Source organism: Haplochromis burtoni, unplaced genomic scaffold (assembly GCF_018398535.1).
Source record: "Haplochromis burtoni strain Fernald_Lab_line unplaced genomic scaffold, NCSU_Asbu1 Contig_119, whole genome shotgun sequence".
In the NCBI taxonomy this organism is placed as follows: Eukaryota; Metazoa; Chordata; class Actinopteri; order Cichliformes; family Cichlidae; genus Haplochromis; species Haplochromis burtoni.
Genome location: NW_024582480.1, coordinates 200,838 through 214,002, shown reverse-complemented (window position 1 = coordinate 214,002; position 13,165 = coordinate 200,838). Strand labels below are relative to the sequence as shown.

At 42.1% G+C, this 13,165-nt stretch overlaps 2 protein-coding genes across 2 annotated transcripts in view; both read right to left on the bottom strand.

The window, feature by feature from the left end:
- The window catches only part of asmt2 (acetylserotonin O-methyltransferase 2), a 17,866-nt gene extending 11,904 nt beyond the window's left edge, over positions 1 to 5,962 (bottom strand). The window contains exons 1-8 of the mRNA XM_005929674.3: positions 3,597 to 5,962; positions 3,412 to 3,502; positions 3,039 to 3,213; positions 2,519 to 2,648; positions 2,284 to 2,352; positions 2,085 to 2,203; positions 1,182 to 1,319; positions 610 to 732 (exon numbers count right to left, since the gene is read on the bottom strand). Coding sequence (XP_005929736.1) covers positions 610 to 732; positions 1,182 to 1,319; positions 2,085 to 2,203; positions 2,284 to 2,352; positions 2,519 to 2,648; positions 3,039 to 3,213; positions 3,412 to 3,502; positions 3,597 to 3,832 — 1,081 coding nt within the window. The 5' untranslated portion in view covers positions 3,833 to 5,962. The remainder of the gene's footprint in view (positions 1 to 609; positions 733 to 1,181; positions 1,320 to 2,084; positions 2,204 to 2,283; positions 2,353 to 2,518; positions 2,649 to 3,038; positions 3,214 to 3,411; positions 3,503 to 3,596) is intronic.
- Positions 5,963 to 6,082: 120 nt separating this feature from the next.
- Positions 6,083 to 12,618, bottom strand: pgrmc2 (progesterone receptor membrane component 2). Its single transcript, XM_005929675.3, has 3 exons — positions 12,162 to 12,618; positions 9,545 to 9,700; positions 6,083 to 7,711 (listed from the first exon to the last, which is right to left on the bottom strand). The coding sequence occupies exons 1-3, from the start codon at positions 12,502 to 12,504 to the stop codon at positions 7,614 to 7,616; spliced, it is 597 nt and encodes a 198-aa protein (XP_005929737.1). The 5' UTR covers positions 12,505 to 12,618; the 3' UTR covers positions 6,083 to 7,613.
- Between the last annotated feature and the right edge of the window lie 547 nt (positions 12,619 to 13,165).

Sequence of the window (13,165 nt, the reverse complement as noted above, 5' to 3'; positions counted from 1 at the left end):
GAGTGTCGGCAGTAAAGTTGCAAAAGCGAAGAAAAATGGGATTTGTTTTCATTATTACCAAAGTAGAGCTATTCACGTGTCACAAGAAAAACAATGTAATACTTGTTTTCTGTGCTTAAAAACACTGCTGCAGGGCATTCAAAGATAGAGCCTGATGAGTGGGCTGAGTTACAAATACACAACAATGGCAGTACAGATGACAAGTTTTGCAGTTTTACTACTGTTTACATCACAGCCACCATCTATGGCTGTGATTGTGATTACCTCAGGATTGGTGGGGTTGCTCTGACTCTGAGTTGAGGAGACGTTCCAGATGAAAATTCCAACTGGGAGCTCGGAAATGTCAACTTCAAACTTGATCGCTCAATAATACTCATATTATTCTTACTCTTTTGATGAAGCTCATTAGCAATGTGAAATGTAATAACAGTGGCTATTTTCAAGCTGGCCACTAACTCTGGTAAGAAAATGTCTCATTTTGACACAAACTGAACATAACTTGTCCGCTTTTGAAGCTGTTACTTCTCTACTTTCCCAGACTTGACAGATCTCACATTCAGTGGTTTGTCGCTAAAACAACAAACCCCCACATGTACCTGATGTACTGACCTGGTGCACACATGTCATAGATCTTCTTCAGCAGCGTCAGGCACTTCTCTTCCGGCCAGTCATGAATGATTCTGGCCAGAACGTACAAGTCCGCAGTGGGGATTTCACCAGTGAAGAAATCTCCTGCACGTAGAGGGCGCAGCATTAATAAAGACGTATTTACCAGTTTATTGGTTGCAGTGAAGAAAAAAATGCTTTTTTCCTAACTAATCTCATAGGGGACCTATTATATCTACTTCCATGCTTCTATGCATGATTCCGATTTCAAAATAACCAAAACAAGATGTTTAAGCTCCTTTCCTCCTCTTTTTTAACCCAGCTTTTTTCTGATTGGCTGCACCTTGCAAACAGGAGGTTTTGAACATTTTTCTATGCTCTTTCTAGGGAAGTACTTTCTATCTAACATTCACACACATTCATACTCAGACACAAGCATTGGAGAGCAACCTGGGGCTAGTAGCAGAGGATCATGAACCTACCAACCTTCTGATTAGTAGGTGACTTACAGCCACCCCCATGTATGTTTTTTCTTAAACATTTAAGGTGTTTTAAATCATCCATAGCAGACTTACCGGACTGAAATACAATGGCATCATTCTCCTGAGAGAAATGCTTCTGAGCCACTTCCACGACCTGCTGGAGATCAAACACTGTGACGGTGGATGAGGGATACGCCTTTGCCATCTCGCGGGCCAAAGCACCAGTGCAACCTAGCAATCGTTCATAAACAGCGATCAACATTTATCAGAGGGAAACGATACAAGGAAGCCACGTTGGTCCTGTTCGGAACAACAATCCTTCATTTTTGGTATACATGAATTTGAGGTATCTACACCAATCAGGTATAACGTTACGAGCACTGACAGGTGAAGTGAATAACACTGATTATCTCCTCTTCATGGCACCTATTTGGGCGAGATATATCTGGGACCAAGTGGACATTTGTCCTCAAAGTTGATGTGTTAGAAGCAGGAAAAATGGGTGAGTTTAAGGAGATGAACGAGTCTGACGAGGACCAAATTGTGATAGCTAGACGACTGGGTCAGAGCATCTCCAAAACTGCAGCTCTTGTGGGGTGTTCCCAGTCTGCAGAGGTCGGTATCTGTCAAAAGTGGTCGAACGAAGGAGCAGTGGTGAGCCAGCAACAGGATGATGAGTGACCAAGAGACACTGATGCATGTGGGGGAGTGAAGGCTGGATAATGTGCCCTGCCACAAAGCAAAAATGGTTCAAGGAGCACAACAACGAGACTGAGATGTTAACTTGTCTCCGGTTTCCCCAGAGCTCAATCCAATTGAGCATGTGTGGGATGTACTGGACAAACAGCCCCGATTCATGGAGGCCCCACCTCGCAACTTAAACGACTTAAAGGTGGACATAATGTTATGTCTGATAGGTATGTGTATATCTATTTGCCTTCTTGGGAAGAATAACAGGCCCTCTCAGATGTCAGAGCATCCCTGACAGCCTCTTACCTCCAAGATCTACTACGTTCTGGAAGCCGGAGAGATTGAACGCTGTCACAACGTCATGTCCATCCAGAACCCATGACGAGTTCATCAGACCCATGAATTTCAGCATGTCCTCTTCTGATCTGTGCGGTACAGTTTAGGTTCATATACTGAATCCTAACAAGCTCAAAGCCACACTTGAAGCAGCGGGATCAACACCAACCTGTAAATGGCTTGGAAGACCTCCTCTGCTGGAAGGCCGAATGTCTTTTCATTCTGATTCTTCCCCTCCCTGCATGATGACAGAGGATAAGGAACAATTCTTTGTGCTCATGAAAACAACACAAAGCGAAAGAGAATGGTTGCTTTACGTCTGCAAATATTTCTAAAAGCCCTGTTAAATCAGCTCGTTTTGTGTGGTATTTTAGCCTGATGTGGTCCCATGTGAATACACAGACCTGACAGCATCCACCAAGTTGTTCCACAGTGGGTAGATGGTTTGGGATTGGTAGACGATCATGTCATGGAGAGATTTGGCGCTGCCTTTGGCCAGATAAAGATTTGCCACGTCGGTGCTGCTGTACAAAGCTGTTTTAATAGAAGAGAAAGAGCAATAAATTAAAATGAAAGCCTTAGAAGAGCAGCTAAATGTAACTGTTACACAATTACATACAATTTAATTATACCATTTTTTAATTATAATATTATTACCTGATGTAGCTTAAATTTGACATGTTGGCTTTTTGGAATGATCACACTGGAGATCATTTTCATGCCCAGGGAGAAACCATCATATTTTTGTAGTTTCCTTCTCTCTGTACATCAAAAACTACTTTCGGTCACCACAGCGGGTAGCTCTACAGATTTCCACCCCTTGTGCCCTTCCTGACACAACCCCGAGGGGTTTGCATCTCCTCCCAGAAACAAATCAAAGATCTTTTTCTTGCTACACTATACCCGCCTCCTCCTATTCCTCACCTGTTCCATCTGTCTTCTCAACCTCCAGGATCTCAATGCCCACCAGTGCGTCCAGCAGCCTCTCCATCCCATCCAAGCTGGTGCCCAGCTCCTGAGCAACATGCTGGGCACTCAAAGGCTCCTGGGACCTGAGCAGCAGGTCAAATACTCCAAGCTCACAGGCTGAAAATATCACCTGCGGAAAGACCTGTCAAGTTAACAACTTTGCACTGGTAGGCAGACTTTCAGTTAAAAAACTATGACTATAGGCAGATCCACCACCTCAGTCCAGTTTGTAATATTTCAACAGTTCCTGCATATAGTGGAGAAAATCTGAATCGACACACATTAAACCAGACTTACACTTCCCGAAGATAAACCGTGAAATGTTTACCTTGGACACTCTGAAGCCGTTAAAATACTCCAGAAGTTTGAACGGGTAATCCAGCTCACTCTGGGACATATGCTCTGCCATTACTGCGCTCCTGGTGGGGAAACATACCGACACAACGCCCTCACAGCCGGAGGAAAAACTCGCGCTTAACGTGGACAAACACTCTCCACGGGATCACCACTTACCGTCCGGAAAGCAGCCAGAAGGATCCGAGTCTGGTGAAGGTTGGTTTTAGAGGGTGTAAGTGCAGCACGGTTAGTTTGGGTTTTAGATAAAACAGCCAAAATGTCGGCGGTGTGTGATGGAGCTGCTGCTGGGAAATGGTCGGCAGAGAATCAGCTAAGATGCATCCGTGATCCGTGATCTTGCTGAAAGCATTAGGAGAAACCCGCTTTGGTTTTACACAACGGCGACAGTGCATGAGCCACAACAGCCAACACCAAACTCACACTCACTCACACACGTTGTGATGAAGTTCCCGAATCAATCAGCGGCGGAGGGAGGCGCAGTTGAGTTGTTGATGTCAGAGATTTACGCTCCACGTGAATGAATAAATGCAGCTCTGAAATATGGATTAATGTTTATTATTGGTATTACATGTACCTAAAATGTTCCAGTGTCTCTGGATATGACAGCGAACCCGGGAGAAATTAATTAGCAAGCACAAATAATATTTACTCATTCTTTGTGGCTATGAAGGACAAGAGGGGGGACAAAGTGTTACCTTGTTACAACCAGGCTGTCACAAAAACACAACACTTGTTCCGATTTCTTGTCTTGAACCTATGAAAACTCACTAATTGTCAAGATGTCGAAATCTTTGACCTGTAAATTTGCAATTTTGTACATTTATATACAACATAATACAACGTCATACAATATAAACAATTTTAATATTACATATTCTGTATATATTACCACTGTGACAGTGTTGCAACTACTTGCACCTTAAATTCTTACTACACCCACACATAAGCTACATAAGCACTTGTTTACTTTATTATTTTCTGTGCTCAGAGTTAAGTCTATTCTTTATTTTAGTTATTTGTTTATTTAATGTGAAGGGAACCTGCAGAGTAAGAATTTAATTGCTCTGCGTATCCACTTGTGTTTTGTGGTGTATATGACAATAAACTTCTTGAATGTTGAATAAAAAATTCAGTTTGACAGGTTTTTGGTAAAAACAAGGTGATTCCAAAAGAGCTATCAGCTGTAACCTTGGCATGTCTCAGCATGACGTGCAATGTGTCCTTAAGAAATAAATTAAAATAAAGAAGTAGAGGAGAAAAGACGTGGCAGACCTAAAAATGATCTTTGACAAACGGACAGTATCTTAAAGTCTGTAAGAAACTGGAAAAATCATGATAGGTGCATCTGGACCGTTAGATGATCAATCAGCTGTTTGCTAAAGACAATCAGAAATATTCTCTATGGAGGGGTTAATGTCAGGAAGGCGTTTTTAGAGAAGGGAAACAGGAAGAAAAGGCTGAAGTAGAGGAAATTACACAAGAAGTGGAGTGAAAATCACTAAAAACACTCATTCATGGATTGGCCTCCCCAGAGCCTGGACCTCAACATTATTGAAGCAGTGTGGGATCAGCTTGATAGAGATCAGAACGATATGCATCCAACATCCAAAGAAGAGCTTTGAAAGTCCTTCAAAAAGCCTGGAGAATTATTCCTGACCATTCCTATTCCTGCTTAATGAAATCTCAAGAAAGCTTGTCTACGAGATTTCAGCCTCTGTTGAAGGAAAAAGGTCCTCATGCAAAACAGACTTTCAAAGCTCATTAGAACTGTACAAACTGTTTTTCCTCCGATACAGGATCCAAAGGATGTTTCAAAACTTTTGCTCAGTACTGCAAATGTTTGCATACACAAGACTATTAATCCAGTATGTTTATATATGCGTAGATTTCCAGTATGTGCAGAGGGTGCAGCAATGGGAGGCCGAATTGCAGCTTTTGCAAAGATTTGCATGTTATAAACGTTGATGCTAATGTACCAGCGAGCTACAGTATCCAAATATTAGTGTTGTTAACCCAAGTCATGTTTCAGTTTTATGCAAACACGTTTTAACTACTTAGGATATCTTATGTATGGGTTGTCTTACGCAAGCAAATCAAACCTGTCCTGATGAGGCTGAGTGATTCATTCAAATCCTATGAAGTAAAAAATATTCTGCTATTTGCTCATTATTAACGTCACCCTAAGTATTTCCTATAACATAGATTTTTAAAAATTATTGCAGTGTCGAACAGTAAGTTTAATTCCTAGTTAAACACAAAGGTTTTTACTCTTAAACTAGAGGCAGCTTCACATTTTGTCAAACGCTTAACACATTTTTTTTTCTTCTTAGTTACATTACAGAACTTCTAATTACTGCATGCGTGTGCCACCCAGCATGACTGTTCCCCCACCATCGCTGTCTGAAGAAAGCAAACAGGACTGATGGAAAGAGAGTGATAAAACACAGGAAAACTGTGTTCCTGCTAGCGATCCAATCACGCATCTCAAATAAATTCCAGACATCTTCAATTATTAACCAAATTGATTTATTATGCATGAACAAATCCCTTCCTGCTTCTGTCACGCAGACACGCACACACACACGCCCAACATTTAAATACATGATGTGGTGGGAATTCAGCATAGCTCACTTTGTTGTTGCACATGCTTTAATAAAATGATAGATATATTTACAGGATAAGCAACAGCTCTGAAAAAAAATTTCTGCAATAACGGCTCCCGGTCCCACCCTGCAGCACACTGCAATGCTCCTTGTAGTTTGTTTTCCCCCCGTTTGGAAATTCATCCACATTTAAAAAGAAGTTTAGAACGCAAAGAAGGAAATACAAAAAAACAAACAAAAAAAAAAACAAACAATGGAGGGGGGGGTTTGGCCAATACGACATAGCATTATACGTATATGGAGTTCATCAACTACATAAATATGGCAGTAACACTGAGTAATTCATACGGACTATTTACAAAGTTTGTGAAGTGGGGAAATATTACAGTCTGTGCATGGACGACTGATAGAACATATGCCTTCTTAAAAGTCTGGGGGACCGAGTCTAGGAAAAGCCTACACCTCCATCCTTCTGCTTGCCTCCTCTGTTAGACCGGTCAGGACTGACACAACAAACAAAATAAGGCACAATTAATACTTGGACCATTTTCAGGGGAATCTACAGACTTGCAGCTGGCTTGTGAGGCATGTAAACAATTGAGTCGATTGATTAGGACTGCCCTGTCATCTTCCCTTTGTATTCCCGATCACTGATTCAGTCCGTCTGATGTGATTCAAAACAAGTTTCATATGGCGAGGACCTCTGACCCCTCCACCCCCTCCCATCCAAAATAAAGAGGAAACAAAAAAAAAAAAAAGAGAAAAAACAAAACAAAAATTTGCCCTCCCGCCCTGCCCTCCCTCTATGCTACTCAACAAATACAATCACATGGTGACAAACAAAGAAAACTAGTAGTGCATACACTACAAAAAACAGGAAAATGCGACGCCCTGCCAATTGCCTTTGGTTAGGCCACAGCACTGCCCTCTGAACAAGGGGAGACAATGACTTAAACACAAAAAACAAAAGAAAAAAAATAAATCAAATGATTGATTGATAAGCTGTCCGAAGCTGAAGCAGTTTCAGTTGCAATGTGACTAAACCAAAGATAAAAAGAGAGAGAAATCCGCTTCCCCATCCCAGTCCACTGATCATCTCAGACCAATGTGTTTCTCTGACTACCTCGGACCAGCCTCCACCTGTGCCCTGCGGCGACCATGACGACCACACTTTCCCCCTCCCCCAGACAAATGATTAAAATATTTTAGGGTTTTTGTTTCGGATACATCTAATGTCACGAGGCCTCTCGCCGCCCCCAGACGTGTTTGCTGTCGATAAAAAAAAGCTCCTCGAAGGTTTTTGCGGTCAATCGCTTTCTGTTGGTGGTGATCTCTGTGGGATGGAGAGAAGAGGGAGGTCTGGGTGTTTACACTTGAATTCTGCCCTTCCAGAGCAGCCATGTCACCGGGCAGAATCAGGAGTGAAGATTTTGGCCAGTGGGGCAGGAGAAGGGAGTGGCAGATAGGCCAATAGGGCAGGAGGAAATGGAGGAAGTGGTCTAGGGGGGCCTGGGGGGGCCCTGTCACAGCTGTTTGGGGCTCCTGGCTTTGGTCGGAGTGATGGAACCTCTCAGTCGTGTTTCAGGTGGTCCTTGATGTCCTCCTCGTCTGTGTACTCTGACGGCTCGTCGCCCGGCTTCAGTAACCTTCCGACGTAGTCATACTTTTCTAGAAGAAAGTGCAGAACAGATTTAAAGCTCAAACAAAGGGCTGAGTGATCAATAAAATCACCTGACAGACGGCTAACCTACAAGTAACCGGACAATGGAAAAATTGTTTGGCTGGGTTTCCAAGTAAAATGTCAGACAGCTGGTCAGGGTACATTCAATTGTCTTACGTGGTCAATACATTTTGGAGATAAAGGATTGCATGTCTGATAAAGATTTGGCTTTGATTTGCTTCGCTAATTTTCTCTGGATTTATAAATGACTGTAGGGCAGAAACAGAAATCTGGACCTGCATGTCTGCTGGCTGCCCTAAAAGCCACACACACAAAAAGTGACCGTTGAACCCCCGAGGCTGAATCAGCAGACTGGTTTTGGCTGGTAAAAACAAGACATCTGACCCATGTGTGACACAATCAGCAACAGTCCAAAAATCAAAGATGCTCAGTTTTTAGGCTTAGTTTGGGAAGGCTTAAGTGTTTGAGGCTGGAACCAAAATTATTACATTATAATTTGTTTTATGTCAGTAAATTAATCAACTCGTGATTTAAGCTCCCAAACCTCTCTCTCAATACTTAAGCGAATACATTTGCCCTCGATGTCAAGATACAACTTTGGGCTGGAACAGCGCTGAGCGTAAATGACATGCTGTCATCCTCTTATAAGAGTCAATCAACTGCAGTTTGGGATTCACCAACTCAGCCAAAGCTGCTCAGTCCTGCTTTAAAGTGTTATTTAAGCAAGCAGAAGCCCGGCAGTACTTCAGACGAGTTCCAGTCCAAAATTAGACACTAATACAGTAGATCTGAGGTAAATCACACGAGGAAAGTTTTAAAATGACAGACTGTAACAGGATCCAACACTGTGCTGCATGTACAGCGAGCACAGAATAATCCTTGGATTATGACGTGTCAGAAAATGAAGGCCTTTGTTTCCTTCCAGTTTCAGTGCTTCCTGTTGTTAACTGCTCTGCTGAAGATGTGGTGGCGGGAGATATTTTCAGGGGTTTTTATGTTTTTGTTTTTTTGCATGTCTCTTTCAAGTTCACTCCAAAGTTTCTTTCAACTCCAGACAACAAACAAACATTCAGAGCTGAAATGACTTCAAGTCTATGGATAATCAATGAATAACAATAGTATAAATAATTTTGTAGCTTCAAATCCTTCAACACCTCCCTTTCTTAAAAAAAGATTTTAATTAACTGCAGGTTTTTAACTACAGACTGCAAATAGTCCATAGTGAAAATAACTGCTGATATAATTTGACAGTGTACTACTTCTGATCTTTATATCACACACAGTAATTTGTCTGTTTCCAGAGTAAATGAGACACTTTATGGCATCACCGTAGGTGTACGGCAAAAAGCAAAAAATGCCCATATGGCATAAACAGCAGGTCACTTCATTAGCAGATTAATGAGTTATGAAAAGAGCTCTTAGCTACAGCTGCTTCTTCATATTTTCTACAAGAAGGGGCAAACTGAAGCTGCTGACCCATTTGGTCCACTGATGGTTTTTCCACCACTGACTCACCTTTAAAAGCCTAATAAGTCACTAACGAGTATTTAGTGAGGGTCTACTTACATAATGACTGCAAGTAGTGTTTTTTCCCCCCCAAAATGACAGGCCTGAGGGTCCAGTCGAGGAAAAACAAACAAAGCAAAAAAAAAAAACAACTTGCTTTTTTGGACAGTGAAGTAAACTTGAAATCAATACAAACAGAAGATTAAAACTCAGTCAGTGCTGTCTAGCTATTTGGATCCTCACTTAATATGATGGGTGCTGTTGTGAAATCTGAGCAAAATCAATACGAGTGTATTTTCTCTTCATAAGCGTACCCATAAATTGCATCTCCCACTCTCTAACACTCTCCATCTGTACAGCACTGAGATCTGACAAGTCGTCGTACTCGTCCCTCAGGATGTCTTTCTCCAGGCAGAAGGTGGCCAGGCCTCTCGAAGCATCCCGGCCAGCGAAAATGCCATAAGGACCATCTGAGAAACAAACAACAGCAAGAATGAGTAAGAGTTAAAGTACTTTCATATCTCCTTTAACTAATCAAATAACCAACAAAGTGTTTGCGCTCCACTGTGTGTGCAGCGCAAAAGCATCACATGGTTTTACTGAGAATAAGGGAAAGTATACAGATGAAGTTGCAGTAAAGCAACAAGTTAACCTTTTATGATTAACTCAGGCTTGCATCTTGTGACTATAGCAGCTGCTTCACATTAAACGTTTTCAAGAACAGTAAATACGCATGAACGTGTTCATTAAGCTGCTAAATAAATACATTAAAAATAGTTTGTTTTTAAAATCATCCACATTGTAGATGCTGAATGAGCACTACTGATGTTTTTATTAGAGTCTGGAGATAGATTAGTATGATCATATTGTAATCTGAAACTCAATATCAGCAACCTAAGGAGTACATTTCCTGAGTTGCACAAGAGTTTAACTGGGGCTGCAACACTCTGTCAATTAAACAGTTACTCAAGCAGAAATTTAATCATGTCAACAGGCACTTTTCAAGCAGAAATGCCAAACATTCACCCGTTCACACCACTCAAAAGGAATGAGTCCTTCAAACTCTTCTGATTAGAAAGAAAAATCAATCATGCAAATCTTCAGAGTTGCAATGAATAGGCAGTTGTTAGAAAAAGAACGAATTTTTTGTCCTGTAGAAATGTCACAGAAATGACAAGTCTCTGTTGTCACCTATGACAATCTGTTACTCTAAACCCGACCTGCAACAAAACTCACCACATTATTAGCACTGAGGGCTTTAGTCAAACAAACATTGTAATCTAATCAGATCACATCCAGTATTTTCCTACCTTTGTTACAGCCCAGTCTTGTAACATCTGCCAGCAAGATTAATTTTTTATAAGGACATGTGTTACACTAAGGGACTTCTGCTTCTGATATCTGAGTTTATTATCACTCGAAAGGGACCAGTGATATACAGTCTCATAAAACTCCTGAAGTTTTTCTCCACGTTTTGAATCCTTCATCATCTTCCAAGAGGACAATCATCTGACTTGCATGTGAAAACTCTGCAGGCTCATATAACGGTGCAACCCAACACAGATCAATGCTCACTCTGGCACTGCTTAAGAGTTTATGAAGCAGAGCTAATCAGCTCAAAGATAAGGAGTACTCTTTACCTTTCACAACCAACCACGAGAATTAGAGATAAAACTCCAGCCTGCACTTCACACGAAACTTCAGTGTGCAACATAGACATTTACTAGATTTGAATCATGCTGTTTTTTTTCATGTTGACTTCATGTGTAACAAAAAAGAAACGCTCACTGGACCACATTAGTGCCTGAATAAGGCCTGAAAGACAGAGCAACAGCTGTGAGTGACAGCTACAACTGCAGGGATACAAGTGACTTAATATAATTTCTGATTAAAGGGTGGATCTATTTAATGCCACAATGAATGACAAATGCATCAGATCTGACAAGGAAGGTGGTGATGGAACAGCAGAAAACACCACCATTACCAAGTTGCACATCTTTATTCATTTTAATTTATTTAGTTTATGCCTTGTTTTACTTTTCTATCAACTGTTTCTCCAGCATTAAATCCAGTGTGACTAATATACACTACAGTTTATGTCACGGTCCTGCCAGCTCCACTGAGCCTCTGGTAGTGTGTCATAACTTGGTGAGGTGGACAGATTCAGGGCCTGCTTGGCTCGGTCCTCTCAGTATGAAGTAGCAGACTGACACATGAGACTGCTGTTTGAATAATTATAGTTTATTGCAGAGTTGACGGCTGACTCAGCCTAGCCAGAGAAAATGCAGAGTAGCACGTTAGACGGCTGTGGGCCCGTCACATTCGTTTTGTCTAAGTGAAAGACGTGTCATATCTTCTTTTCGTGTTTTGCCAGTCTCGTCCCTATAACTCCATTTAACTTCACACAGTGGCGCCCAAACTTGCTTTTCCCAATCGCAAATAAACATACAGTACGAGTACAGTAGTGCTGAGGTCATTTGAGGTGAAAATATTCATGCAAACTGTCCAGAATTGATGCATTGTGAGTCCCATCACTGTAAACAAGCGACGGGTCCAGTCCAGACACTCGCACATTGTGCACGTCGACAAGCTAACAGGCTAGCGTTAGCAGACTAGCATGCCAAAACGTAATAATCATCTCCCGGCTGCATAACTTTAACCAGAAAGTGTCGCAGGTTTACGGTACATTAATATATATATAAGGTTCAAACGTCTGCAACTTTAGTTGCAGTCACAACCCCAAAAGAAAAGTCGTGCTAGCGGCTAGCTAACAGCTAGCACTCCATTCAAAAACATAGACAAAGCCGAAGAGCTAGGCTAACCCCGACGGTTTGCGCCCAAATTTTGGTTCGGGACAACTCACCCCAAGCAGGGACACCTCAGCTTACGCACCCAATCGTAAAGATTGTCGTTTTCCCACTGCTCACTCACCTTTACCGTAAAACTTTTTCCCGCTGGTCACGTCGAAAACTTTCATGTTGACGGCCATCAGGATGCGGGGGTTCTGGATACCGTCGTACTCCCGCAGCTGCTCCAGAGTGAAGTCCCGTCTCCTCATCTTGGGAAGCGCCGAGGCCTCGTCGCCCTGGGCCGCGTATGAGTATAGCCGTTTGCCCCACCGTCGGTAGACCACCAGACAGACCACCGCTACTAGAACTAAAATACTGATATTCAGCAACATCCCTCCGAGGCCAAGCCCGTCCGACTCCTCCGCTGCCCCCTGCCCACCGCTTGTGTCAACTGGTCCGCTCGAACTGTCTCCATCGTCCGCCATACTGCACGGTTAGCGCCTACCCGCCCCTGGCCAATGCCGCGTTCACGTCCTGTCGGGAACCACTAGTTGAGCGAGGGTTCAGCGTTGCTGCTGCTGCTGCTACGGCTAGGCAAAAATGAAAGCGACTGCTCCACAGGAGCCCCAAGATCTTCAGTCTCCTTGTGTCAGCGGATAGAAAATATGTTTGAAAATAGTACAAAATTATATATATATATATATATATATATATATACATACATACATACATACATACATACATACATACACACACACAAATTATAAGGCAACAGCAGAGTTTGTACAATTTTAATGAGCTTGAAAGTGAATATTTGTTATAATCACCTTTATTTTTCAGTATAGCCTGAACTCTCTTAGGCACCCCCCAAAAAGTTGATTCTGTTCATCTGGACGTAGCGTTTTCAGTGGGAAAAACGTCTTATCACTCTTCTAAGTGACTTCTTCAGTCCCAGCCAACTGCAAGTTTCCCCAACCTTTTAAACAGTACCTTTGCACAATGATTGAAACCAGCCCACTGAATGAACAATGGGCTGTGAGGTCAGTTCTCTCTTAGGCAGCTTTCTTGTCATTTCTTTAAGTAGTCTTCAGGAATAGTTCTCCTGGCTTCTTGAAGAACATTCAAAGCTCATATTTAAATGCTGTA

What these genes read in the sequence shown, in the direction of transcription:
- pgrmc2 (XM_005929675.3), bottom strand. Translation starts at nt 12,504, where the DNA reads ATGGCGGACGATGGAGACAGTTCGAGCGGACCAGTTGACACAAGCGGT. An exon ending in GAAAAAGTTTTACGGTAAAG is followed by an intron (nt 9,701 to 12,161) that starts GTGAGTGAGCAG and finishes TTTGTTTCTCAG; the next exon opens with ATGGTCCTTATGGCATTTTC. An exon ending in GTGGGAGATGCAATTTATGG is followed by an intron (nt 7,712 to 9,544) that starts GTACGCTTATGA and finishes ACTTTCTTCTAG; the next exon opens with AAAAGTATGACTACGTCGGA.